Source organism: Pyrgilauda ruficollis, unplaced genomic scaffold (assembly GCF_017590135.1).
Source record: "Pyrgilauda ruficollis isolate IOZ18807 unplaced genomic scaffold, ASM1759013v1 scaffold3, whole genome shotgun sequence".
NCBI lineage: Eukaryota > Metazoa > Chordata > Aves > Passeriformes > Passeridae > Pyrgilauda > Pyrgilauda ruficollis.
The window spans coordinates 14947400-14974694 of record NW_024524377.1 but is presented as its reverse complement, the minus strand read 5'-3'; the positions used below and the strand labels follow the sequence as shown (position 1 = coordinate 14974694).

Genomic DNA, 27295 nt, shown 5'->3' with positions numbered 1-27295 from the left:
TTATTTCTAAAAGTAAACATATGTGAATACCACATAAGCAATAAAGCTATGGGATTTTCTTCTAATTTCTCTGTAGAGAGTAGAAATACGGTCATGACTATGTCCTGAGAATGTGGGGAGTGCCAAAAAACACAGTAGATACTTTTCAGAGAAAAACAGTGCATGTCAAGTATCTGATGAGTCATAAAACCTCAAGTTAGTGTAAGCAGATGTTGGTTACAGCTCACATTGATGGGAAGTACATAATCACCACCCCGATAGCCTCCCACTGTCCGTTTCTTGTCCAAGAACTTCCCCTGAAGTGTGGTTTCAATTTTATGGAAAGCCTTTGAAATTTGGCACAGTTTCCAAAAGTATGTAGGAAAAAAAAAGTCTGCCAGAGGTTTGGCCTCCAACTGTGAAAACAGACACTGCCTTTTCGAACTCCTCTCCCAGATCTACTGACCAACACCCAGAAGAGAGAATTTACATTCTTTTAGAATTCGACAGGAAAATGAAGGTCTGTATGCTCCTGAATTCCACTTTTGGTAGCATTTACATCCTTTGTTTTAAACTGTCAGCTGTTAGACAAGGCCGGCTCTGATGTGGAAATATTTGCTTTAAAGAAGGAAAGGGAATTCTTTTTATATGTACTGCAGGGACGTTTTTGCTTGTTGCTAGGACCGATTACAGCAGTTAGAGAGAAGGAGGATTTCATTATTTACCAGCCATGGAAGCAAACTTCAGACAATATTAATTATTGTTTGTTTCTCTTCTGCAGACCCGGCTAAAAATCATATTTGGTGTGGTTATATGCCTTTTGCTTTCCTTATTACTTATGTGTATTATACTGCTTCCATCAAGAGGTAAGGTATTTCTAATCTAATGCAGTGTAAAATGCAGTATCTTTGGCTATTGTGACTTTTGAAGTTCACAAAAGTTTATCAAATCATGTTTAGGATTGTCCTGTCAGAATTATTATGGCCTTTTCACTTTACAGAAATGTACTGACAGCTGAAATATCCTGAAGGTAGAATTGAAATGCCAGCAGATGTTGAGACAAGGGACTCCTTGAAGTGAAAAGCACCTGAATTAACTTCATTGTGCATGATATATAATGTTCTTAGTCACCACTGCAAAAATAACTCTCAGATCTTCCCATATTATTTTTCTGTTTTAGGGGTTAGGAGACTTTTCCAAACTGTTAGTAATTTTCTTTAGCTTGGTGAACTTGCATTTGTTTTAAATGCTTGTGTAATAATTACAGATGTTCTGTATCCAATTACAAGTTAAACTTCTTTTTTTTTTTTTTTTTTTTTTTTTTTGTAGATGGGGTTTGATGGATTAATTGTGAATATATTCAAGCTTACATTTGAAAATTAAAGTCAGCATTGTATAAAACAGGGATGGATAGTTTGCTCTAGTATTATAACGCCAGCTGTAGGTAAATCAACCCAGTGTGGTCTGCTGAGTGCTCTGCTGAAGGTTGAAATGAGTTTTGAATTTTGAACATGAGTGGCGCTGGCTTGGTGGTTAGTTTTCTATGACAAGATAGCAATGGCAATAGAAGTATTTACATGACCTTATCACTACAGCAGATTACTTTAATGCCTCTGAAATAATTAAAATATTAATAAAAGGTTTATATTCCAGTAACACTATCTATTTAAAGACTATTTTTTCTGTTATTATTCTTTTTTTCATGTGTGGGCAGGGGGACTGAGATGGAGAAACAGTTTTGTATTTACAACTAAATGTTATAAAATCAACCATCTGCTTAAGCCTAGTGAAAGTTAAGTCCTGCAGTTAATATGCAGGTTTTGTGAAAGGTGAAATCTCTTTCGTATCTGTTATTTTTGTGACTAATGTTTATCCTGAGTTGTTGAGAAGGGTTGAAGGTTTCTGAAGCAGTCAGGGATGATTTTGTTATGTGGCATTTTAATATGAGGATAGATGTATATCAGTTATATATATCTGTAGATAGATATAGATATGCATATATATTATGCAGTGCTGGAAGCGATAGCACCTCAGCGTGACAGTTTGACTTTTACTGTCAATAGTGGGGTGCCAGATCTTTTGTCTAGCTAAGCATGGTCACATCTGAGTTTTCACTACAAGGTAAATGCATGGTATCAAGTCAGACTTGCTCCCATCAGATCTGCATTTTATGACAAGGAAGGCAGATATATTTTTATGATATTTAAATTTAAAAAATAGTAGTGAGGGAACAAAGAGATTGGAGACCAAGGATCAGTTTGGCAGCCTGAAGAAGTTGATAAAGATACTGGAAGGTACTGTAGGAAAAAGTGAATGTGGGTTTTTTTGTTGTCAAATACAGCTCTCTGGCCTCTTCAGTACCTCAGCAAATATGGAGCACTCTTGTAGCATATCTTGGAATAGTGACTTGATAACCAGTCATACCAAACATCATATTTAGATCCAGTAGGATGATAAAGAAGTTATCTTACTTCACAGGATGCTTTTGGGGGAGCATTTTAGACAATTGACAAACACAGAGTTATGTCCAACGCACAATTATGTTGAATGTGTCAGATCCAACATAATTGTGGATCTGACACATTATGGCTTCTTATTCTCACGTGGAACTGCAAGTGCTACAGTTACCTGTTCAAATGCCTTAACCTTTTTGAATTGTAAGTAGTCTACTGATCAGTTGTAAATAGAAGAAATATAAATTAGTTTTGCAGTTACAAATTTTGCGAGCTGGAGACAGACAGGAAATGGCTACACAGCTGGAATGTTGTTCGTACATTCCGGCTTTACCACTGCTCAACTGAAAAGATGTGGCAATCTAGAAAGACAATTAAATGCATATGAGAAATGTATAGACACAGACCAAATAAATTTCTACTTAGGAAATCTGCAAAGAAAAATGGAAAGAGCATTTAGTTCTGTTTTTTTCTGCTAAGTTTCTAGTCATATCATGTTCTTCTTAAAATGTGGTAGGTGGTTTTGATTTACACATGCAAGTGTATAAAAATGTCAAAGATTCTCAAAAGTTAACAGGAAAATAATTTTTGAGAACTTATTAAGAGGGAAATACTTGCAACTGCAAGTATTAGACAATTTCTATGAGGCTCAGAAGAGCAAGGTGGGCAATATCAGTGTAGCAAATGGCATCCATGCCTGAGAAATCATGGACTGTTTTTTGACACATCTTTGAATTAGGAATGTGTGGTGGGATTTACCTGACAGTGATAACCCAGCTATGAAACTGCAACTCCAAATGGTTCAGAAAGGAGCTTTTCACTTGTACACTGATGTACCTACTCCTCTTCTTCTGCAGCATAAAGGAAGAAAATACCTGTCTGCAGTTGAGAAGCAATAGTGGAAGCCCAGGCAGAGTTACAATTAACTGTATTGCTCAGGCTTCAAATTAATCTCTTCTGCTATTTTTAATGAATGTCCAAAGGCATGTCTGTAGAAGTATTTGTTCCCTGTGTACTCTTGGCCTAAGCCTGAGGCCCAATCCCTGTTTCTCTGATTTCACAGGTGAGGTCATAGAGCTCACCACTTTGTGGCTGAGCAGCCAGTTTCTTATGAAGAGGTAGTGTCCTCTGCAACACCTCCGCCAAATCCAAAAGTGGAAAAGCAGGTTCAGTTGATGTGAGTTGATGCTGAGTGTGACCAAAGTTTTGGAGCAGGGTCAGGAGTGTTGGAATTAATTTCTGGTGCTAAATTGAGTTTTGTGTTTCCTCATGTTGGAGGAGCTTGTGCTTCAGCTATTCAGCATCAGCGCACAGAGATGAGAATGGAAATTCTAGTCCAGAAGCAGACAATAACACTAAGCAGTTTTCCTTTGTCATGTCCTCTACTTGATGTTCAGCAGTGGATGCTAAATAAAAATACATATATGTTAAATACATATAAAATATATAAAATGCATATATATATACATTAAAAAATAACCATATAAAGAAACAACAATACCTTCTGATTATTATGTATGCTTACTGTAATTTGGCAAGCCTAGACACAATTTATAAGGATGCACATTAAAACATGTGGAATAGCCATAAGCCAGGAGAGCTTTGAAATATAAAGGGTTGTATTGGTTTACCCATATCTAGTCTTCTAGATATCTATATTCTAGATATAGAAGTCTGTCATCTTCTATGTTTATCATTAGTGTATCAAAGATCTGTAATATACAGTCATAGTAATAGCAAGAGGGATTAACTTCTTATTGAACTTCTTGGGATATTTTCTGGATATATTGCTAGCTCAGAGTTTATAGGGACAGGGTTTTGCCTCTGGATTGGCATTCAGCTTTATTCCTTGTGACAGCTTTCTTCTGCATTAGTGCAGACAAAGCTTGTGTCAACAGTCAACCTGACATGTGTATTCTACAGTAAGTAATAGTCACTTAGCAGAAGAAAATATGTGTTATCATTACAAAGTGCCATAGAAGGCAATATGAAGAAACATTTCCCAGGAAGTCAGTGTGATCTTAACAGAGAGGGCAACTAATGAGCAAGTGATGGAGCATGATATGAAACCTGAGAGCAACGAGTCGTCTTGATTATCTGACTGTCATCTGAGAGCTCTGAAGGAACAAACAGGGGAAGTGGCAAAGATCTGCTAAGCTGCAGCGTGACATCTCTACTACCTCTGAAAACCCTGGCAGGAGTCCCTTTGATTTTAAAAGGGAAAGCATAACGTCCAGAATGCCTAGACCTGAAAGCTGCCATTATTATGCTATTGAACTTTAAAGACTGGCCTTTATCAGAGCAGTTCATATGTCTTTTGAGGATTAAATATTTTGATTACTCTCACTCTTGTGAATTGCATAGGTTCTACACAGGAACTGCACAGCATAATCCTCTTCCTATCCAGTTGATTGACCTTGAATTTTCTTTTAAAATCTGCCCTAGCTTAAGCTGTTTAGCTTTGGGAAAAAATATAGCCAGACAATATGCAGAAAACCAGCCTCCACTTGCATTATTTTAATACAGTTATCTGACCTGCTTAGAAGTCAAATATTTGAGTATCTGTCTTCTTTCAAGAATCATTGTCCATTTTCTTTTGCAGCATTAAATAAAATGTTCAAGTTTGGGTTCACTCATTCATTACTTTTCGGTATTATTTTTACCTGCATTCCTTCATCAAAGTTATTCATGTGACTACTAAGAAGTATATGTGGATGGTGATGATTTTGCAAGCTATCTTCTAACTGTGGTTAATGAGGCATGTACAAAATTTGGAAGTTAGGGTTTGCATCCTGTTGTTTGACCATTTGCTGAACGTGTGAAGGTCCTGATTAAAATAGTTACCTCTACAAGTTCATTAAACCAATGCTTAAAAAAAAATAAAAACCACCAAGCAACCTTTAATTTGTCTTTTGTGTGGAAAAGGCTTATTTGGACTCACAGGTCTTCAGGTAAATGTGTCTAAGTGAATAAATGGTTGAAATAAATTAGTTTGTCTAGTTAATTTTGCATTCCCAAAGATGAGTCTTCCAGAGGCTAAAGGACCTTATCAGAACAGTAACAGGGAACTTTCCTTTCTGCTGCACCTACGATTTGCATATCTCCAGGACTATGGTATCCTCACTCTTGCATGGCATTAAATGCAGAAAAAAACAAAACACTGAACTAATGAATTTTTTTCCCTCTTGTCATTAACAGAAAATTTTTGTCTTATGCTTAGTTGTCAACACAGATGATGGTCCTAGAGCTCTTACCTTGGAGGATTATTTGAATGGAAATTTCCAATATAAAACATTTTTTCCATATTGGGTGTCAGGTAAGTAAAACCTTTTCTCAAACATAGATAAGCCTTTCTAATATGTATTTCCAGACTGGTTTACACAGACTGAGAAATGTATTTTCCTTCCAGCTTTACTTTGAATGAATGCTAACTATGAAATTAAACAATGTGTTAGTCAAAACTTATGGTTGAAATTTACTGTTCTGTCAGTCATTCTAGAAAATCCAGGTATTTGATGTTTCAACAGACATGTCTGAGTCAAGTATAAACTATAATTTTACAGAGGCCTTCAGTGTTTTATTTCTTTTACTGTCATATTCATTGCATCAAGTGAAAGAAATTTGTCAATGTGTCAGTCATTCCTTAAGCAATCTCCTTTTCATGCTTTTCACAGCACTTCTTCACTTACCACTTGTAATGATTGAGGTAGTCTGTCTTACAGGCCCTGTTCTTTGTTTTCAGTAGTACCTGGCTCTGCAATGAGGCCAGCTGTTCTAATGTTGTTTCAGGAAGTGCTGACACTGCTGAAATTCCTGAGTTCCAGGATATGGCATAGAAAATAAAGCTGACTTTCTAAGTTCCTTAAGGTGGAGACATGAAGTTAATTGCTGCTGATATAAACGTGTCTGTGTGTGGCTGAAGTGCTGCTCTTGTTATCAGTGAATTGCACAGCCCAGGGAGACTGTAGCTAGGCTGATTACATTCTAGCACTCATACTACTCCCATCTCTGTGCTGCCTCAAGTGCTGTTTGTTCTCTGCCAGCAGCGGGAAGCAGCACAACAGCATAGTGCCCATTCAGATGGAGTCTCACCAAGCTAGTTTTAGCCCACAATTTTAGAACTGAAGTAAAGCCTTATGAGTGAGGCGTTGCTTGAGTGGTTCAATTTTACAATTAGCAGCTTGAGGTATGTAGATATCACTTGTATGATTTAAAAATTAGGTCGCTGTTTGTTAGAATTCTGTCTGAATGTCTGAAGAATGTAGGCAGCATATCACCTAAACCTAATATTCTTCTTCTCTCTTTATAGCTTTCTCACTTAGACTTCTCTTTCCTTTTAACAGTCACAAAACTCACACAAAAGTCATGCCATAGATTCCATAGATAGTCATGCCTACAGCATTCCATATGTCTACTTCTCTTCTGAAACAAGGAGTTAAAATTGTATATTTCATCCTAAGGATGATTTTAAATACAAATACTGTTACACAAATCACACAAGAGTGCTCAGAAGATCCAAGGGTGACCTAATTTCCTAAAAATTAACATCTTCGCAATGTTTCAGGCTCCTATTTAACTTTTAGTCTTGTTTTCTAGCTACCCCACATATGTAGTTCATTCTCTCTGTTTATAGCAGTGAAAATAATAATCTGAAGCTAAAATTCTGATCTTTATTCTCTACCAAACTATAGCTCAGATCTTGAGCAAAGGCAGGGTTAAATTCTATTTTCAGTGAAGCCCACTCACCCTTATTTTGTAGAACTCTTGTGAGTAAGGACAGAGTCATGCAGTGTCAGTCGTGTGGTACTGCTTTTATCTGCAGAATATACAAATAAGAATGTTCTGGTAAAATGATAAACAAAGGTATTTTTCTTTAAAACATTTACATTTTGATACGGACTTTCTAATGGGTCTGTCACTGCATTCTTGATCAGACATGAGAATAAAATCTGGCATTTACTTTTAAAGCTAAATAGTTGATCCTCTGTGCGGTGTATGATCTCGAAAATGTACTCAAGAACCTGAAGACAGTTTCTTGATAACTCTGTACCTCAGGATCATTAGAAGAAAAACATTTTTTATGTAGATGCCAAAAGATATTTGCTTAAAACATATTCTTTGAAAGAGGTGTGAATTTGTTGATAAACAGATATGTTGTATAGTATCTTCTGTGAAGGTAACAAACATTTTATCTTGTTTATAAAGATAACGAGTATCTTCATCAGTCTCCAGAGGACGATATTATTCTTTACAATGTTGAAATTAATTATGCAACCACCATCCTGACAAACAGCACAATGGTAAGTACCTTTATCATTAATAAACAGGCAGAAAAGTGCAGTTGTATTTCAAGTTACAGTTTAAAAGTGAGTGAGAATAGAATCTAATCTACTTCTTAATTTTTCAGAAACAAGTTAATGCTTCAAATTATGTGATGTCATCAGACCAATATTTCATAGCTCTGGAAAGCAATTATTCAAAGGTAATTATTTTAATATACCTCTTAATGTAATGTTTAATTTTATTTAGTATTTTGTTAATTGTGTTTACCATAGATAAATGTTTCTTGATATTTTCTTGAGAAAGGGATAGGCTGTGAGGAGGCAGCTGATTATTTGTAAGATTATCTTTTAGATTTAGATTATCTTTTTCAAGGCTAATAATATTCTCTTGTTTCATTTATGCAGCTGTGGAGATACTCTTATACAGCATCATATCACATTTATGATCTCATAAATGGGTAAGGCCTGATATTTCTTACAGAGAGCTGTGGTGCATACACTGTAGTGATGTGCTTGCAAGCATTCACTCCAAAACTGTAGTAATGTGACTACCAACTTGCTTTGCTTTTGCCTAAATCTGTCAGGTTATTTGTTTGCTTGAGAAAAAAAAAATGTTCTCTAGGAAAAATCATACATTCTTTTCATCTGGATTGATTTCTATTTCATGCCCTAAAACTTTCACTGCTCAATATTCTCTTTTGTTTCCATCCCCTTCTACTAATTCATTCTTTTTATCATTGGTCTAATCTTCAGCTTCCCTAAAACTCTTGTAACAGCCCACCCTGCATTCCTCAAAGTCTATAGCTTTTCCCGTGACATTTGGTCTCTTTCCCAAGATTGCCCAGACCACTCCCCTTTCCATCCAAATCCAAAGGAGGCCAGCTGCCTCTGCAGTCACCTTTTTATGCTGAAAGCAGCAGTGTGACCAAATGTGCTTAGTTCTGAGCAACAGGGGCTGCACTGAGCTGCACCATTCTTGGGCAGCTGTTGGCTCAAGGTGACAGGAAGAAGTTGCTGCAAGCTGCTGTGAGCAGAGGGGTGCTGCATGGGAGTTGGGATCCTCAGCGAGTGCTGGACGTGCTGCTGTTGCTCCTGCCTCAGTGCGTGCTGAGTTCACATTTCCCAATAACCTGCTGAGACTGTAATACAGACTGCAGCTACAGCAAATGACTGTAGGTGCTTGTGCAGCATTTGGAAACAGATAAGGCTGGCTCCTTAGGCTGTTGGATAGGTTTTCAAAGGAGTAAGTTTAAGCATTTGCCAGCACTGGTGCACACCATGGTGTTAACTGCATGTCTCTGCCTGCCTTAATTGTGCATTGCTTGAGAAACAATAAGCAGTTAGAAAATGACTTTGTGACTTTTTTATTAATGTACAGTATAATGATCCATTTGCACTGTGCACAAAAAGCCATTTCAACTTCTTTCCTTTTTTTAGTGGTTTTGTAACAGAAAATCAGCTTCCACATAAAATTCAGTATATATCCTGGTCACCCGTTGGACACAAATTGGTTAGTAAAGATAATTAAGTCCTAGAATGAATTTGCTTTGTATGGCTAAAAGACATTTATATTTGGGTTTTTGGGGTTTTTTAAAATATTTTTGGCCATATTTTTGACAGGCCTGTTTATTAATCTTGGTTATGAGAAATAATGGCAAAGAAAACAGTTTTAACTTGTTCAGATTTTACTGTCTGTGTCTCAAGAGAAGAATAATCTATATTCTGTAATCAGGTACATTATGTGTTTCAGTTTGCTCACCAGTCTTTATCCAGAATTGACCAACATAATTTTATATAAGATTAAATGCAGTTTCAAGGCCTGAACACCAATTGGTTTTCCTTTGATGCTGTGTAACACATGCATTTAAAATGGAGATTTACAGATGCAGTATTTAAAATCAGTTCTAAAATTTTTACTGAACACAGAATTTGGCCTGCAATGTTTAATTTATTTGCTGACATACCAGCTCTTGCAGAATTTACAAGGGCTCGTAGTGTACCATTTCACGTTTTGTATTCATTAGGTCTTGGTAGTGTAATATAGAAGTATTGACTGCAGAAGATCTTGCTCTAATCCTGTTATTGGCTGTACTCTTAAAAAAAACTTTCTTGTCTTTAGGTATATGTATATCAGAATAATATCTATTTGAAACAAAGTCCTAGAGAGGCACCAGTTAAAATAACTAGTGATGGAAAACAGAATGAAATATTTAATGGGATTCCTGACTGGGTCTATGAAGGTAAGTAAACCTTGAAGGGCAACAGTGTGATAAATGCTTTGTTTAGTTTGGTTCTGGTTTTCAAAATCCATTTTAAAATATCTGTGATGATACCCTTTTTTTTCAGCCCTAAGGATTACTTCTTTTCCATATTGTATTTACTGTACAATGTATGAATTTTGTATTCATAGTACATAACCAAAATCCTGAGTCTTTGTTACTGAAACTGTATCAGAACTCTACATAGTTGTCTTCCTTCTAATGCAAGAGGCAGAGGCTGGGAATTAAGATTTAAAGTTTTAATTTCAGTGAAAATTTGGCAATTCAGTGCAGCCAAAAAAATTTTAAAAAACATGCACACAGAAAAATCCCAAGTGAATTAAGTGGGATCTGTGTGCATATTTTGATGCTATTTATTTAGTGTAACTGTCTTTATATGTCTAGATTGCTGAGAGAGTGCTAAAATAGATTGGAAGGTAGATTGCAGTTATAAACTTTTTTTTTTTCCCTCAGAGGAGATGTTAGCAACAAAATATGCACTGTGGTGGTCTCCAAGTGGAAGATATTTAGCATATGTACAATTTAATGATTCTGACATACCAGTTATTGAATATTCATATTTTGGGGAGGACCAGTATCCTAGAAAAATAACTATCCCATACCCAAAGGTATGTTTTAGCATTCTTTTGACTTCCTTTCTGTTGAGAAATGAGTTGTGAGAATGAGAAAATTAACTGTTCTTAATTCCTTAAGTATTACCGTGGTTAAATCTGTTGTGACTTAAATAAAAGAAAACAAGCTTGGTCTAAGTTCTGAAAAAGCTGTAGGTACATACAGAATTATATAATACCAGTGAAATAAATGGAATTACTCACATAGGCAAAAAGTATGTGCAAAAGTGCTTAATATTTTTCAATTCAGTTTTTCTCTTCCAGTGTGTAAATGATGCAGTTGTTATTTTTCATTATAGTAAATAAATTATAGTTATAAACTTATATATATATATATACATATATATATATATATATTTTAAAAATAAGTTCTTTGCTTTATTTGCACACTTCATAGTGCTTTTTGATCTTAAGGGGCTTTGGATTTTAATTGCTTTCAAGTGCCAGATCTAAGGCAAGAAGGTTTTGGGTTGACATTTCTTCTGCATGTATTAGAAAGCTCTCCTGACTCTTATCATGTTCATATGATTGCAAGGGATCATGTTAATGTATTTAAAGAATTTGCACACCTGTCAGCTGGGTCACAGTTCTAAAGTAAAACTGGATGGTTTAGACCACACATGGAGAAGAATTAAAAAACTGATAATGTATGCAGTGAAGAAGCAGCCATGAAATCAGTTTAAGCAGCCATTTCCCAGTTGGGATGTCAAACAGCACTTGCAATCATGTGAATAAACTGGAGTTTTATGCTGAAGTCAGTGTAATGTGTGCTGCAAAGACCCCCACTGCAAAGAGAACAATTATTACCACCAAGCACATTTTTTGTAGAGAAAGGCACTAAACTCAAATGTTTAAAAGGTTTCCTTCTTTACATATATAAATATAAATATAAATGATAGTAAACTAAGTATGTACTACTGCTGCAGTGTCACTCTTAGATCTTATAAGACTATTTGCTGTATTATACTCAACTGAATTCATATTTTGTAACCTGTCTACTTTCCTGCAAAAAGTGTTTTGATTTTCCTCAATCTGAATTATTCAGAGCCTGGTTTTAATATCTCAAACATTTTCTTTGAAGGCTGGAGCTAAAAATCCTACTGTTAAAGTGTTTATTGTAGACACTATTTACTCTGAAGCATTTGGTCCTAAGGAGGTGCCAGTTCCTGCAATCATAGCATCCAGGTAGTGTGCCCTCAAATATGTCTTTTCTTGGTTGAAAAAAAGGTTTTGTCTATTTGTTTTAAATGCTTGAACCTCTGAGTTGTGCTTTATCTAACAGTGTTCTGCCATGTTAAACCCGTAAAAGGATCAGCAGCCAACTAGAAATATTGCATTTTTATTTTGGCTGTCCATATGATACATTGTTACAAATGATAAAAAAGTACCCTAAAACAGTGAAAGCTTTGCTGTTGTTTTTCAGAGAGAAATATGGGGAATGCAATCTGTAGCAATGCTTCTATACTCCTGTTGTTTAATAACTGCCATTTCTCCCTTCTTAATTTTTTTTATATTTTAGTGATCACTATTTTACTTGGCTTACTTGGGTAACAGATACTCGAATCTGTGTGCAGTGGCTGAAGAGAATACAGAATTTTTCAGTCTTAGCTATTTGTGACTTCAAAGAGCATTCAAATACTTGGGACTGTCCAGAGGTAATGAAGTTGGAAATATAAATTTAAAATTACTGAAACTAGCATTTTAAAATCCCTGCCATAATTATATTTTTCAGTATTTTATCACAATAATATTTTGCTAGTCGTGCTACCTTTTTCAGTATTTTAATTGCTGGAAGAGGGCTGAAAAATACTAATTACTCCAGGAAATAAACTTTTTTTTCTGTGTGAAATTTAAATAACAACCAAAACAAAAACAACATCAACCACCTAAAATGCTGTTGAGAGGCTTTCAGTAATGTTGTTTATTTCCTTCTTCTGTTAGCATCTTCAAAAGTGAAACCATGTAGGATCTGTATTTTTTTTAATAAAATCTTATTATGCCATGTTGAAATTCCATACTAAGACTGACTAAATCATGTGCTTTTAGATTAAGTTAGATTATTTGAAAGAACATACACATTAATAGTAAGGCAGGTTTTTTGGAAGAAGAAATTCTTCTGTTTTATCAAATCATACAGTTCTAGACAGTAGGCAAGTTTTCAGAAATACAATCTTTCTGAAAAGAAAACTTCAGCCTAATTGCAACAGTAACTACATTTGGTTTCAATATGTCATTCTATGATTTAGTCAGTTGGGAAAGAAGACTGTTGAACAGAACAGAGCTTTGTAAAGCCTGAAAAGATAGATACACAGAGATAAATTTATATAGATCCTGAAGGAAAGACAGCCCTGAATTTCAGTAACTCTAATACAGAGATCTCATTTGTTGTCTTTTAGTATTTGTGCTTTTGGCTTGTCTTGTTCGTAGGGTTCAGGTACAGAGCACCTATTAAAGCTAACATTAGATGAAACCTTGAACTAATTGGAAATAAAATGCAAGAATATTTATTAAAGCATTCTGTATGACTGATAAAATATAAATTCAGAGTTTATTGACACAGACTTTTCAAGCTGAAAAGAATTTTACTTCTCTTTAACATGAAAACTGTTGCAAATTCAAGGGAATTTAAAGTCCTGTTACTTCAAAAACATTGTCATTGAAGTAGTATTCCATAGAGAAATATTGTAACTTAGTAGGGAAAAAGCCATGTTTCATGCAGCATTTGCTATATTTCCCAAGTAATTGTTCCACTTTATAGGTACATTAACACTGAATCTCTACCTTGTCTGCAAGTAAGCTATATTTTAATAATTAGGTATTTTAATGGAAACAAAAAAACATAAAAGGTTTCTAGGATTCTACCACAATCCAGTGAAGTACTTTAACACAAGCTTAACTTCTAGCACATAACCAGTTTTATTTACTTCAGTAGATCTGTTTATGTGTTTAAAATTAAGCATGTGCTTAATTGCTTTGCTGGAACCAGACCAGACCAGACCAATTAACATCTTTCAGGACTTTGTTCATGATCCTTGTTTAATTGCATTTCTCCATGAAACCTTATTTATGGAGTCACTACTGACGTTTCTATAATTCTATATTTATACAGTGATACAATGCTTTTATCACATTAAAGTTTGCACAAATGGCCAGTCGAAGGAGTGTGAACAGATGGGACTGCTGCATTAGCTCTATTTGCCATCAGAAAGTATATCTCTGAACGTTTCCTTTGGCAAAAATAGTTCTCTTGTTGAATTCAGATTGCATTGAGTCTCTAATGTACAATAAACTTGCTATGTTTTATGTATCTGAAAATAATAACAAAATATAATCTACAAGATGTTCCCAAAGTATCGATTCATCAGAAATGTTCACATGTTCAACTCTTTCTCATGTGACTAGACCACAGAAACCAATATGAGCAGTGGAACTATTCATATGAGTAAAAGGTAGGCATATCTTTGTGAAATTGGGGCTACTCAAATGAGAGAATTTAAGTATATCCCTAATGTACTATATCATCAAGATCTGAGTTTTCATGTAAAGAAAGGAAAATAATGTTAGGACGCAGATATAAAACAATACATCCCATTTTTATTATCTTAAAAAGAAATAAAATCCATCTTTTCAATTAGTAGCTCAGTGGAGCCCTTGAAAAGTACTAGTCTTCTAAGGGACAAGGACCTGCAACTTTTCCTCAAGTCACTTTGTGGGGATTAAATTAGAAGGGAGAGCACATGATTTTAAATAGTAATGAGATTATGCTGAGGGTAAGAAATACAAATCATATTCCTTAAAAAGCAAATTTGTTAATTTTATTTCAAACTGTGAAGAAATACTGTATTGAATGAACAGTATAAAGAAAAATTTGCAAGATAGAAAAAGAAATACATTGATTGAATGCATATTTTTAAATATGTCACTAGAAACTTTACAAGCAAAACATAAGTACAAATGTAAAAGCACCTTTAGCTGCATTATTGATGCTCAGTATAAGCCTGTTTCCAAATCAGCTTTAAGAACGAGGAATTAAGGTGTTCTAAATTTATATTCATAGTCTCAGAATACCTTAGTAGTCACATCACCAGTGCTCTAAATCAACATCTCAACTCTGAAATCAAAGAAAATACAAACAAGCTGAAAATCTAAATCAAATGTTTAGCATTAATTTTGCTGATATTATTTTACTTGAATTTTTGCCAAAAATTAATGAGATTAGGTAGTTTTCCATTCTTGTTTCCAGTGAAAAAGTTGTATAATTGCTTTAAATTTTATTTAGGTCTGATGACAGCTGTTAAAACAGTAGTTTAATTAATGTAATTACCTTAATACAGCAATATTACTTACTTAGACAGCCTCCAACTCCCTGAACCTTCATAGGAAATATTCCAAAATTCTCTTTTGCAGGCAGCTACTGACTTTTTTTAAGATTTTGAATCTCCTTAAACTCAATCTTCTTAAAGAGTGTATGTTTGCTTTTGTTTTTCAGAATCAACAGCACATAGAAGAGAGTCAAACAGGATGGGCAGGCGGAGTAGGTTTTCTTGTTGTATTTTATTTTAATTCACTTAAAAGCTACAGCTTCCTGCATCTTCCCATCAGTGTTTTGGAACATGAAGCACCCTTCTGAGACATACAGCACTACTGCTTAGACTTGTTGCACTGTAGGACTGAGGCTTTTAATGCTGTGCTAGACGAAGTATCTGGCGATTTGCTTTCTAAATTTAAAAACCTATTTCTGTCCCAACCAACTGACTAGACAGGAAAGTTGGTCGAGACAGAAATTAATGAAGGGAGGAAAGTAATGAAATGAGGTAGATTCACAGTGCAGTGTAATTCTGCATTCTGGATGAATAGATGTAAAATTCCTCTGGTGACACTAGGGCAAGGGATAAAATGGGCTATCACAGTATCTTAAGAATAAAACCTGTCCATTCAGAACAGTTTTAGTGCCAGGTGCTGCACATCTTCAGCTAGGGGGGAACCATCAAGGTAAGATACTCTCCTTAGAATGGCAGGTGATGCTTCTCTGGAGTTACTTCTCAGCAAAAGATGTTTTCTCTGCCCAGTAATCCTAGACAATCATATACCTTCGGAAACTTGCAATAAAAACAAAGCTACCAGGAAATTGTAAGATCATGAGATCAGTATTTACAGTCATACAGGCTGTATTCCAACAGTGAATATGTAGTGTTGCTTATATTTACTTTCAGGCAGGGGAAGTTAACAGAATCAAGTGTGTGAACCTCACACTGCCTGAATATCCTGTAGTGGACTTAACAATGAGATTCAATTTTCAGTGCACTGTCCCTTGAGATGTTTTAATGAGGAGATCATATATTTACAAGAATTATTTCTTACTAGGTCCTTTTTTTTTTTTTTTTTTTGACACTTCACTTGAGATTCTGATGACAGATTTTTATTAGAGCTAAAGAATTTGCACACATGCATAAATCCCAGCTTTTGTCTCTACAGGTTTTCAAGTATTAGAAATCACAGATACAATCTCCAGGAGAAATTAACTTGTGGTTAGAAGTCTTAGTTGAGCTTGAGTTAATATTATTCAAAAGGTATACTCACTCAGGAATGTTTGACTATGTTTGAAGTGCTTGCAGGTCATTCCTATATCTTCATATCTTCATGTTTTGAAAACAAAACTTAGAGTTGCAGTAATTCAACCTTCACTGACAATTTTAGTAAAGATGTGATTCTTTGAAAGAAAGTCAAAGTTAAATGGTCTTCTCTGGAGTAATCTGTTCCTTAAAATTAGTGGAATGGTATGGGAAACTTCAGATATCCATTTCTATGATGATGTGCTTTCTCAGTGAAGCAGACAAACCGAGGTCTACAGAATACTCAGTCTGGCACCATTCATGAACATTAGCTTTATTCAGAAACTTATTTGCTTATTTGTTTAAAATAATTTCTGCCTGTTTTTAAACAACTAAGAAAGGTCATTCAGAATATACAAATTATTCTACTTACAAGTAGAGAGCTCACGTCTGTGGTATTCTTGAGGTATCTGTATTATCAGTTTAAGAAATCCAAAATGAAAGAAATTGTACACGATCATGGGGAGATTGAATATCACAGGTACAAACCTGTGCACAGTAGTTTGTCCAATTTGAATTGATTAAATAGTCTTGTTACTCTTAGTATGTGTAGTACAATCTGCTAAACAGCTTGGACAGTCTTATATCTCATTTACTGTTTTTCTTCCATTGTTTCAGTTCTTTGTTTCTGCACCATATTTTACATCAGACAGCAGTTCATACTACAAAATTTTTAGTGACAAAAATGGTTATAAGCATATTCATTACATCAATGGCTCTGTGGTAAGTCAAGCCAAGTGTTCTATATTGATGTAGTGTCCTAAAGGAATTCTACAATATTCAGTAACTTAAATGTCTCACCACACAGGAGAATGCAATCCAATTCAAGTTACAAGTGGAGAATGGGAGGCAATATACATTTTCAGAGTAACAAATGATGCAATGTAAGTATCATGAAGTAAAAAGGTTAGGAGTGTTGTCAGTAAAAGCAACACTTAATCATTTGAACACTGTTTGTTAACTCATCAGATTATAATTAGGTGTAATTTGTTTTTTATCTGAATGCATCCACAACAAATTTGTATGCTAAGGCATAGGTTTGTAAACATGATTTACTTATGAAAGATTCTTTGCAAATTGCCCTCAATTTTCTATTTATTTTTATCACCCATCTTAGAGAGGCTTATTTAAAAACACTTTATTTAATCATGTGCTTAACCCTCACACAATTTGCAGTTACTTGTCTTTTTATGATCTCTCATTGAGCTTACTGTATAGATAGAAGCAGCTTACATAATTGGAGAGATTAGCTCATGAGAATTAAGATAGAACTCCGATTTATATGGCTTATGTGTCACCTAATCATAGTCTGAGCAAAGATTTATTGAGATGAAAGGTATGTAAGCTTAACTACTCTTCCATCGCATGCAGAAATCTCAAAAAGTTTAAATTAACTTCCAAGACAGCTTTTCATCTTGATGCTTGTTCATAGGTCATCACTTTATGGATTATTTATTAACATATAAATGAATTTGCAGTTTTTATTCAAGCAATGAATTTGAAGGCTATCCAGGAAGAAGGAATATTTACAAGTAAGTGTTATCAACATTGTCTTAATGATAGTAGGTTAATAGAAGATGTCTCTGGATTTGTCAATAAAACAATTTAGTTTCAAGATGTTTAGTGTGTAATTTCACAAGCTATTTTAACTAAAACTTAACCTCAGATTCTGTCTGACAATTGAGAGAAATGCCATTTAACATTTAAATATACTCTTTGGGGAAAATTGATAAAAAGACCAAGCATTTCTTTTTAAATTAACTGTTCTGAAAGTACAGGTCCTGCATCCAAGAATATGAGACAGACAAATATAAAGTTAATTTTAGCAAAATAATGATTGCTTTGTTTGATTTTTGTCTTAGAATCAGCATTGGAAGTAAACCTATGAGAAAGCAATGCATTACTTGCAATTTAAGGAAAGAGAGATGCCAGTATTATACAGCAAGATTCAGTGAACATTCGAAGTACTATGCCTTGATCTGTTATGGTATGTATGGCATAGGGCCAAACATATAACCAGTTGTTCTTTAAAATTTATCAGCACTATCAATGCTGATTATCCCAAATTATTTTTGTATGACTCACAAAAATTTCACAATAACCAGGAAGGATTTCCAGGAAGAGACTTCCCATGTTCAAAAATGTTGTGATGTTTCAGTAAATACAGATCTATTCATGATTTTTTTCACTTTTTCAAGAAAAAGCTTGGGATTTTGAGAATTAAAAATGGATTTATGAATGTCCTTCATGCCACAAAACAGATTTTAATCCAGCTCGTGAAAGGCATGTTTTTTCTTGCAGACGCCAGAACAGGATTTAGAAACATATACTGTTTTCCAGTTTATGTGATCAAAGTTAGATGTGAGAAACTACTGTACTGTGTTTCCCAATTGAAATGAAGACCTGTGTCAGCCATGAATGTTGGCTATTTAGCACCTGAGAACATTTTCTAGAAATGATCTAAGAAAAATTCAATTCAAGATATGTGGTCGTTAAATCTGCTTGCAAGACACAAGTATAAAAGGAAGTCTTAGCTCTTTTGTAATAAATCAGGTGGTTTCAGTGACCTGAGAGTTCATCCACTGCTGTACTCAAAAAACAGTGACATCACAATCTAAAACAAAGAGGAAAAGGATCCAAGGTTTTCCTTCAGTGTACTTCTTATAAAGTTTGCTGTTCTTGTGATTCTGCACCGACTGATCAGCTGAAAAGTTCCTTAGAACTTCTGTTGAGGAGAGAACCAAATGCAGCAAATAACAACACCTTTCAATCATTCTTGCACAAAATAGTCAGTAAGGTCATCACCATGTGAAAGGCACTCACCTTCACAAATACGATGTGACATGTTCTCAGAAGAATGTTTCACATTGTTAGTTCTGCATTCACCTTATGTAATCACATCTCAGGTATTAACTAGATGTCACTTCATCTCTAGGGAGGAAGCGTCAGTAGATTTAAAATTGCTTCTATTATGTTTGCTAAGCAGTGCCAAGTCTTTGTACACACAGTACCTTATGTATTGTAGCAGGGACTGGTGACTTACACAGCAGAGAAGATTCAGATTTTTGGCTAAGCAGTGCCAAGTCTTTGTACACACAGTACCTTATGTAGTATTGTAGCAGGGACTGGTGACTTATACAGCAGAGAAGATTCAGATTTTTACATCAGCTTTGAGCTCTTTAACTCCTGTCATTTATCAATGTTAATGTAGTATGCACTGCATCACCAAATTCCAGCTTCAAACTGTAAACTGACTTTTTGTCATTCTTACAACAGGTCCTGGGATTCCCATTTCTACTCTTTTTGAGAACCGTGGTGATAGAGGTACCGCAAGTATCCTGCCTATTTCTGAGCAATTGGTATACTCCTTTGCCTCTAACCCAGATCAAGGTCTTCTAGTACAATATATAGCATTGTGATCAAGAAGCCTTTCATCTTGTTTGGTATTAAAGTAACTAGTGTCTTTCTAGATTTCTTCATCAGTAAAATCCAAACATGAATGAACACATTGATGCATTTATCTGAATTCCTGAGTCCAGCACTTTCATAGCATCCTGCTGTTTTTCCTGTTTACACAGTATAGATAAAATGGTCAACTCTGTCTACCAAATTTTGAGTCGAACTTTGTAGAAAACATTATTGTGATTTCCAGAATATTCCTTTTCACATTTGGATGAACACAAGACTTTATTTTTCATGGGGCAACACTACCTTAAACAAAAGACAGTAGTGTACTATTTAGAGTTTACAGTTTGACCTGTTGTGCTGTACTAATTAGAATTTGGATCAATGACTTCTTCAGCCATCAGTAGAGATGTCAGAGAAGAGCAGAAGCTCTTTCAGATGATCAGTTCAAATAACTGCTTCAGACAAGGTGTAATTATTGATACAAAGTGTGATCTTCAGCAAGAAACCTTCAGAGCCCGTTTTCTTTAAGTAGCCTGTTAGTGAAGACTGTTTGCAACCAAGCCAAGCAAGAACTTTCTAAGTATGAAAATATTAATTGTTCTGCAGGGAATCTTCTCCTTCTGTCCCTTGTTTTTTTCCCTAAAACTTCTTCTCCAACTTTAAGCCTTCAGTTCCTGGAATGATAGAAAACTACCATGGTTCTGAATCAACTTCAGAGATTTAGCATTCCCTTCCTTCCCCAATAATCAGTGGAAATGAGCTGGTAGTTGTAATGGTCCTAACAGTTCAGCCTGTGTTGATAACCCACTGTTAACTGAGTGTTGTCTGACCAAAAGACACACAAAAACATAAGACAAATGCTGCAGTATTGTTAAACTAACTTAATCTGTGGTGATTCATGTAGAATTCAGTGAATTGCAACATTGTATTATTTAGACTCCAGTACCAGTTGGTACATCTTATTTTATAACCACTTAAAAATTTTTGCAAATGGAAAAAAGATAGATTAACATGTCTATTGTACTTATGGTATAGAAACACTGTGTTCTGTGTTTCTTTTGCAGAAGGTTTAAATACAATGCATGTATGGATTTTTTTTTTAATTTAATCCATTTTTATACCTCTCTTGTTTTTTCTGATTCAGTTACCTTTTACGTAAAGGACCCCTACTATCTTATCAAACTATGCATTGCTTGAAATGCAAATAAGTGCCCAGCTGCAGTTATGTGTTTCTTAACCTCTCTGCAGCAGAGAACAGTTTCCTGTAATGGATTTTCACCACTGGTTTCATCATGCCTCCCTCTTCTGTGATGTTATTCTCAGGAATAAAAACAAATTCAGGCTTCTCTTTAAATTCTTCATTACCTTTTTAGAATTAATTTTCCTTCAGTTCCTTGCTTTCATAATCTCTTCCGTGGTGCAAAACTATTTTTAGTAAATCCATTTTCATTGCAGTTGGCAGCATTTTGAAACTATCTCACCCATGAATTTTAGTAGGAGACAGTTAAACTGACATAGATCAGTTTGGAAGTTCCTTCCACGAAGCCTACAATTCAGTTGTGGTAATGGGAAAGTTTCAGGAGTTTTGAGGAGAAGGCTGGAAAAGGGTTCAGCTGAGTTTGCAAGAGCATCCAAAAGCAGGATGATCTTTCAGCCATAAAAAAGCCCACTTGAATCTGCAAAACTTGTCAAGACTACTTTGAAAGAACGAATTCCAGTATTATATTTCTGGCATGTCCTAAGCACTACCTAGCTCAATATATGTTGAGAGAAGAATACTTCTTGTACTTTTTGGAACATTTCCAGAAACAAGGAGAAGGGAAAGGTAAAGGAAAAAAGAAAAATCTCCTGCAGTTTTAAAAGGTTCTTTCATTCTGAAAGTGAAGCTAAAAGTCACAGATTTCCATTATGTTTCCAATATTCTTCATCCCTCACTACTCATGGGAAAACACATAAAGAAACAAGAACCAATGGGTTAATAATATACAGTTCTGCAATCTGTCCTGTAAGTTAATTAAATTTTAAACAGTAATTTTTAAATTATGTAATTGATATTGGTCTAAAGCAAGTAAAACAATAAATTATATATTTTAAAAAGAAAAAAAAAGGAAAAAAAAACATTTACTAAGTGACCAGTAATAAGGACAGTGAGATGGTAAGTCTGGTGTCTTTGTGTAGGAACGTATTGTGCAGTAGTTAAGTGAAGATTTGCCTTAACCCCTTGAGAAATTGAATTTCCTGCATTACCCAGAAAGAAGATATTCCCTGAGGACCACGTGGTTGACCACACTGCCCAAGGGTCTTGGAGGTTAAAGTGATGTTAGTCTGATAAGCAGGAGAGGAGATGCAGGAGATACAGGACTGTGTTTTACACAGTGCCATGAATTTTGCATTTCTAGCTCCCCCATTTTACAAAACTGGGATGAGGGATCTGCAGGAGAAAGCTGTTTCCTCTTAACATGCGGGACTCTAACACTCAGAGGCAACATGTGAAATGATTTGCATTGCAAAATGTACATCCTATAAAAATCTAACGAATATTTGTGCACTGCAATCCCAGTGCTTTTCTTTCATTTAGCTACATGATCAAGCCCAATTAGAAGTGTCTGAGTGGATTTCATTACTCTGCTTGTAAAATTCACAGATTTCCTTTCTGTTCTAATAACACAAAGTAAAGGAATCTTAATTACTGAAGAGAAATTGACAAAAATCAGTTAATAATTCAGGCATTTCTTTTACTTAGAGCTCAGAGTATTGGAAGACAATTGGGAATTGCAGTCTGCTTTGCAAGATATCAGACTGCCAAAAGAAGAAATTAATAAGCTTGAAGTGGATGGTTTAAGTAAGAATTACACATCTTCATTGCACTTTTTATTCTTACCATTTTAATATTTTGCCTTAATTTTGTTATAGTAAATATTGTCTTTCTGTAGAACAAAGTTGTTGGCCTGTCATATTGGGAAGAAGAGGCCTGGTTCTGCCCTGTTCAATAACAGTTGATTTGTCTATGCCTCAGGGTATCTCTCAGTAAAATTGTAGTTAAAATACTTTTGTTTCACAATGCACATTTTTAAAAAATCTTCCTACTATTGGTAAGGAGTTTCAATATTGTGTAAAAACAATATAATATGGTGGTAATCAAATGGGAAATGTAAACTGCTTTTCATGTGTTATGCATTATATTGACTTGCTTGCACTGCTCTTTTCAGCAGTGACTTACCAACAGTATCCCGTGGTAATAAAACAGTGTAAAATTTCCAAAATTAATATCTGATTATTTTAAAACAGTTAGGCTTTTCTAGGCACCTGGAAAAACTGAGAACCTAGACTTCTGTGAAGTAATAATTTAGCATAGCTAAATTAAAGTAAATGTGGGTTTCTTCAAAGCTGTTCTTCAACAGCTCAATATAAACAGTTAATTGCATCAGTTCTGTGATTCACAGTTCATGCGTTGTGTACTATGTGCTGATTCATGTTCATATACTGTTACACCAGACTCTGGATTATGCCTAGAGGAATCATTTCAACCATTAAGAATCTAATTTTAATTTGTCTTTTCTAGCTTTGTGGTACAAAATGCTTCTACCTCCACAGTTTGATAGATCCAAGAAGTACCCTCTACTTATTCAGGTGTATGTAACTCTTCCTTTCTTTGAATCTTGTTGTTTTGTTAGAAAACATACTTTTTCTAATTTAACAAAACCTGGGACATGTGCAACATTTTATAAAGCAAAAGCAAATCTTCTTAGTTCTGTTTCATTTGTTGTGGTCTTTTCAATGTATTTCTGGAATATAAATTCATCCCAATGGAGATCAATAAGGATTTTAATGTTAATCTTAGCATGGTAAGTATTACTTTCTCAGAGAAAGAGAAAGGCTAAAACCATGTTGGTTACTCCTTGTAGATCTTAGCTCTGTTGCTTCTTCTGTTTATCATGAGGCAGTCTGAAAGTATTGATTTCAGCTTTGCTAATATGAAAAAATACAAGAGCCTGCTTCATTTTTAAGATGAAAAGAAAACTAAGCCATGTGGACTTGCTTGTTAAGAGCACTTTACATAATTTATTGTAGGCAGAAAAGCAATAAAAATTGCAGTGGTGAAAAAAATGAAAAAAAATATGCAGAAAGGAGAGCTGAGTGGTGTAATAAACAATTACATCATTTTTTATTAACCAGCGATTATCCAAAGGTCCAAGAATGCTAGGTATGTTTGAAGTTTAGAGTAGAAGAGTCCTGTCCTTGAGGTCAAATGTGTAATTTGCATTAGGCCATTCTCATGAGGAGTGTCTCTGTTTGCTCAGCTATGTGGGGTGTGTTCTGCCCGCAGTTCCAACAGCACATGATAATCCCTGCTGAAACAAATAAGGTCTGGGGATAGCCAAAAAGCATAAAGAGCAGTACTTCTTAATCTTGCTCTTTTTTGGCATTACTGACTGCATGTGGAAGTCAAATACCAAAAAAGCAGAAAAGCACCAAAAGGGGATGTGTTACTCCTAAGGAATTTGGAGAGAGCAAAGAATTGAATCTTTGAGGGATGGCTTTTCCAAGGATTCCCCTTGGGACAAGCAGCTGATACTGCACCACTTAGTCTGAGCTGAAACTAATTATTTCCCTTAGGGATAAGACCTAAATGAGTAAAATGGATTTTAGATAGCAAAATCCCATAACTACTTGAAAATAGTAGTAGAACTGTCTGTCTACTGAGCTCTCTGAACCACAGTCGTGTAGCAAAATATGTGTCAAGGAAATGTTATCGATGCCAATAGCTATAGTCCAGTGTCCAATAAATTTATAAATTTGTAAGTATGAATTGAAAATGTGTGAATTTTCATCCTCAGGTATGGAGGACCTTGCAGTCAGAATGTAAAGGAAACCTTTAGCATTAGCTGGATAACCTATCTTGCAAGCAAAGAGGGAATAATTGTTGCTCTGGTGGATGGCAGAGGGACAGCTTATCAAGGTGACAAGATTTTACATGCAGTGTATCGAAGACTTGGAGTCTATGAAGTTGAGGACCAAATCTCAGCAGTTAAGTAAGTAGATTATCTCCCTGTATAGCTGTGGTATTTGCACACTGAGTAGTAAGGTGAAAGAAAAACTGAATTCTCACTTTCTTCTGAAGACTTGAGGTCTCCAGCATATAAAACAAAAATACTTCTAAAAATAAAATATTCATGTTTGCCTGATGTCAGTGAGGTTTTGTCTGGTATATTAAGTCCATATATCACTAAGTCCACATTTGGACGTCACCACTAGCATTGCATGAGAGAATCATCAGAGGTTTCAATCCTAAACCTAAAGAAATACAGTTATCAGTGGTGAAAGTTAAGCCAATTATCCATTTTTCTGAAGTTATTTCCTATAGGGCAAGCCTGCTTTAGTGACTGTATAGATTAGCCAGAGATCCATAGGGATTTACCTCAGTGATTAGCTAAAGGTTAAATGAGAAGTTTGTAGTGAAACAAACCAACACAAATGTTCTACAAGTCAGTTAGTCACAAACTTGCATTCTGTGCTGTTACAGGATAGTTAAGAACAGAAGGTACCTGAGGTCCCTTGATAAGTGTTCCCCAACAGCTGCTCTTTTGCATGAAAACACCTTAAAGTGTTTCAGGGGAAACTGATTCCCTATGCAGTGATTTTGGGAGAAAGTGAAAGATGAGGATTGCAAAGAAAGGTTGTCTTGTTAATTTTACAGATGCAGTAGCACTGCTAAAGTGAGCATTTGAAGCAGTGTTAGTTTGAACCCCACAGAGATGACTGCAAGGCAGGAATTTAGCCTAGCCTTTGGTGTGGAATTTGGCCCATCAGAGATAGTTTGGATAGATTTCAGAGAGATCAGAGATAGATAGATAGATAGATAGATAGATAGATAGATAGATAGATAGATAGATTTCCAGGTGCAACAGTAAATGCCCTATTTCCTCCAGACTCCACTAAGATACTGGAGTATTTTAGCTGAAAATTGCATGTAGCAACCCAGGTTTTCACTACTTTCTCTGCTTGTTTGAGAGTACTGCCCATACTTAAAAGTGTGTGTTAGAAGGATATCTGTTCCTTCCTCTTTCTGCTTTGTGATAATTCATTTCCTCCTCAATGTTATAAATATAAATGCTTCATTATACTTTTCAGTGATAAATGAAACAGAATAGCTGTATATCATGTCAAGTTTTTCTATTATTCTATTATTTTATTTTATATCTTGAAACTTTTAGGAGGAGTGGCATACTTCAAAATATCAGAAGAATGCTTCTATATTATTCTGAATCATCACTCAGACACAGAATATCAGAGGGAAACTAAACTGATTCTGCAGTTGCAAAATCTCCTGAGACAGGCCATGAAAAAATGACCTCAGACTTCACACTTCCCAGTTTTCTGTCAGCACCTAGACTAAATTTTTATTCAGTTAAATGTAGTGCATTCCATCTTCCTGATCTAACACATGGATTAAGATGCATGATTTTTAGAGAGTCTCTATACTCTAGCGGGAAGTTCGTGGAGGGGCTTTTACTGTAGGTGGAGCCCCAGGGATTAAGACAGTAATATAACAATAATTGAATAATTATTTAATTATTCAATAATAATTTTTTGGCTTTTCTAACTCTGTCCCACCCAGATAGTATCCCGTTGTTTGGGTGTTGTCAATCACTTGCCCTTGTCGTAGTAAATAAGGTTACTATGTGTCCTGATGTGTATCTGAACCTATTGTGTTTATCTGTCACTCTCAACCCTTTGTGGTCTTTTGCCTCATCATCTTTTCTTTGCTGTTGCTAATACATCTTTAGAAATACAGTCTCCACTCTCTGAAACAGGATATTTGTAGGAGGCCTAATATTTGACCTGTTTGACTCTTGAGAGCATAAGTTTTTCACCTTTTATACATTTCAAGATTATTACCTGCTTGGAGCATTAATAGATGATTCCTTCATTATTATTTTTTTATTAAAGTAGCCATAAGAGCTTTTTACTTTTCAGGCACATAAAAAAAAGCTTATTTCTCCAGGGAATCCCTAATCTTCTCAGAAGTCGATACTGTTCCTGTTGAGAAATCGAACGATCACTGTGACATCAGTATATTGGGCATCTTGCACAATAAAATCTGAATGTTAATGGTAATCCTGCACCTTTGGCACTAAAGTAATGAAAATTATTCTCATCCAGTGGAATAAAAATTATTATGATGAAAGTATTGATTTCAGTATTTTTTTTTTCTCTCAGGAAAAAGTCTTCCTCTTCCCTTCCAACACCTATTGATTGAATAGTTGATGCTTTGTAGAAATCAGGCATGCTATGTTGATTGTCAGTTTGCTCAAATTGGTGGAATGTGTGGTAAAAAAGGTGCAAGAAAAACTATTTTTTCCTAATTCGTTATTGTACTAGCAATTTTTTGTAATAATGCATTTATTTCTGTGATTTTATTTTCCACAGAAAATTTATAGAAATGGGCTTTATTGATGAGAAACGAATAGCAATATGGGGCTGGGTAAGTGATTGGAGTTTTTATATCTATCTTTAAATAATCCTGCAGTATGATTTTTTTTTTATTTTTCCTAGTTCTGTCTTATGTATATATAAAATTTCTTCTGCAAATGTATGGTGGTATTGCCAAAGGGGATGGTTCCTGCTGTTACTCATATACATACAATTGCAACAGTTCAAGACCCCAAA

At 35.0% G+C, this 27295-nt stretch overlaps 1 protein-coding gene across 1 annotated transcript in view; it reads left to right on the top strand.

Annotated features, from left to right (window-relative positions):
- Window positions 1-276: 276 nt before the first annotated feature.
- The window catches only part of LOC121356522 (prolyl endopeptidase FAP-like), a 36161-nt gene continuing 9142 nt past the window's right edge, over window positions 277-27295 (top strand). The window contains exons 1-21 of the mRNA XM_041473066.1: window positions 277-499; window positions 761-845; window positions 5653-5748; window positions 7638-7732; window positions 7840-7914; window positions 8120-8172; window positions 9152-9224; window positions 9834-9954; window positions 10447-10601; window positions 11686-11789; window positions 12124-12259; window positions 15094-15138; window positions 16835-16943; window positions 17028-17100; window positions 17695-17748; window positions 18079-18203; window positions 19493-19540; window positions 22368-22466; window positions 23187-23256; window positions 24463-24657; window positions 27056-27110. Coding sequence (XP_041329000.1) covers window positions 494-499; window positions 761-845; window positions 5653-5748; window positions 7638-7732; window positions 7840-7914; window positions 8120-8172; window positions 9152-9224; window positions 9834-9954; window positions 10447-10601; window positions 11686-11789; window positions 12124-12259; window positions 15094-15138; window positions 16835-16943; window positions 17028-17100; window positions 17695-17748; window positions 18079-18203; window positions 19493-19540; window positions 22368-22466; window positions 23187-23256; window positions 24463-24657; window positions 27056-27110 — 1872 coding nt within the window. The 5' untranslated portion in view covers window positions 277-493. The remainder of the gene's footprint in view (window positions 500-760; window positions 846-5652; window positions 5749-7637; window positions 7733-7839; window positions 7915-8119; window positions 8173-9151; window positions 9225-9833; window positions 9955-10446; window positions 10602-11685; window positions 11790-12123; window positions 12260-15093; window positions 15139-16834; window positions 16944-17027; window positions 17101-17694; window positions 17749-18078; window positions 18204-19492; window positions 19541-22367; window positions 22467-23186; window positions 23257-24462; window positions 24658-27055; window positions 27111-27295) is intronic.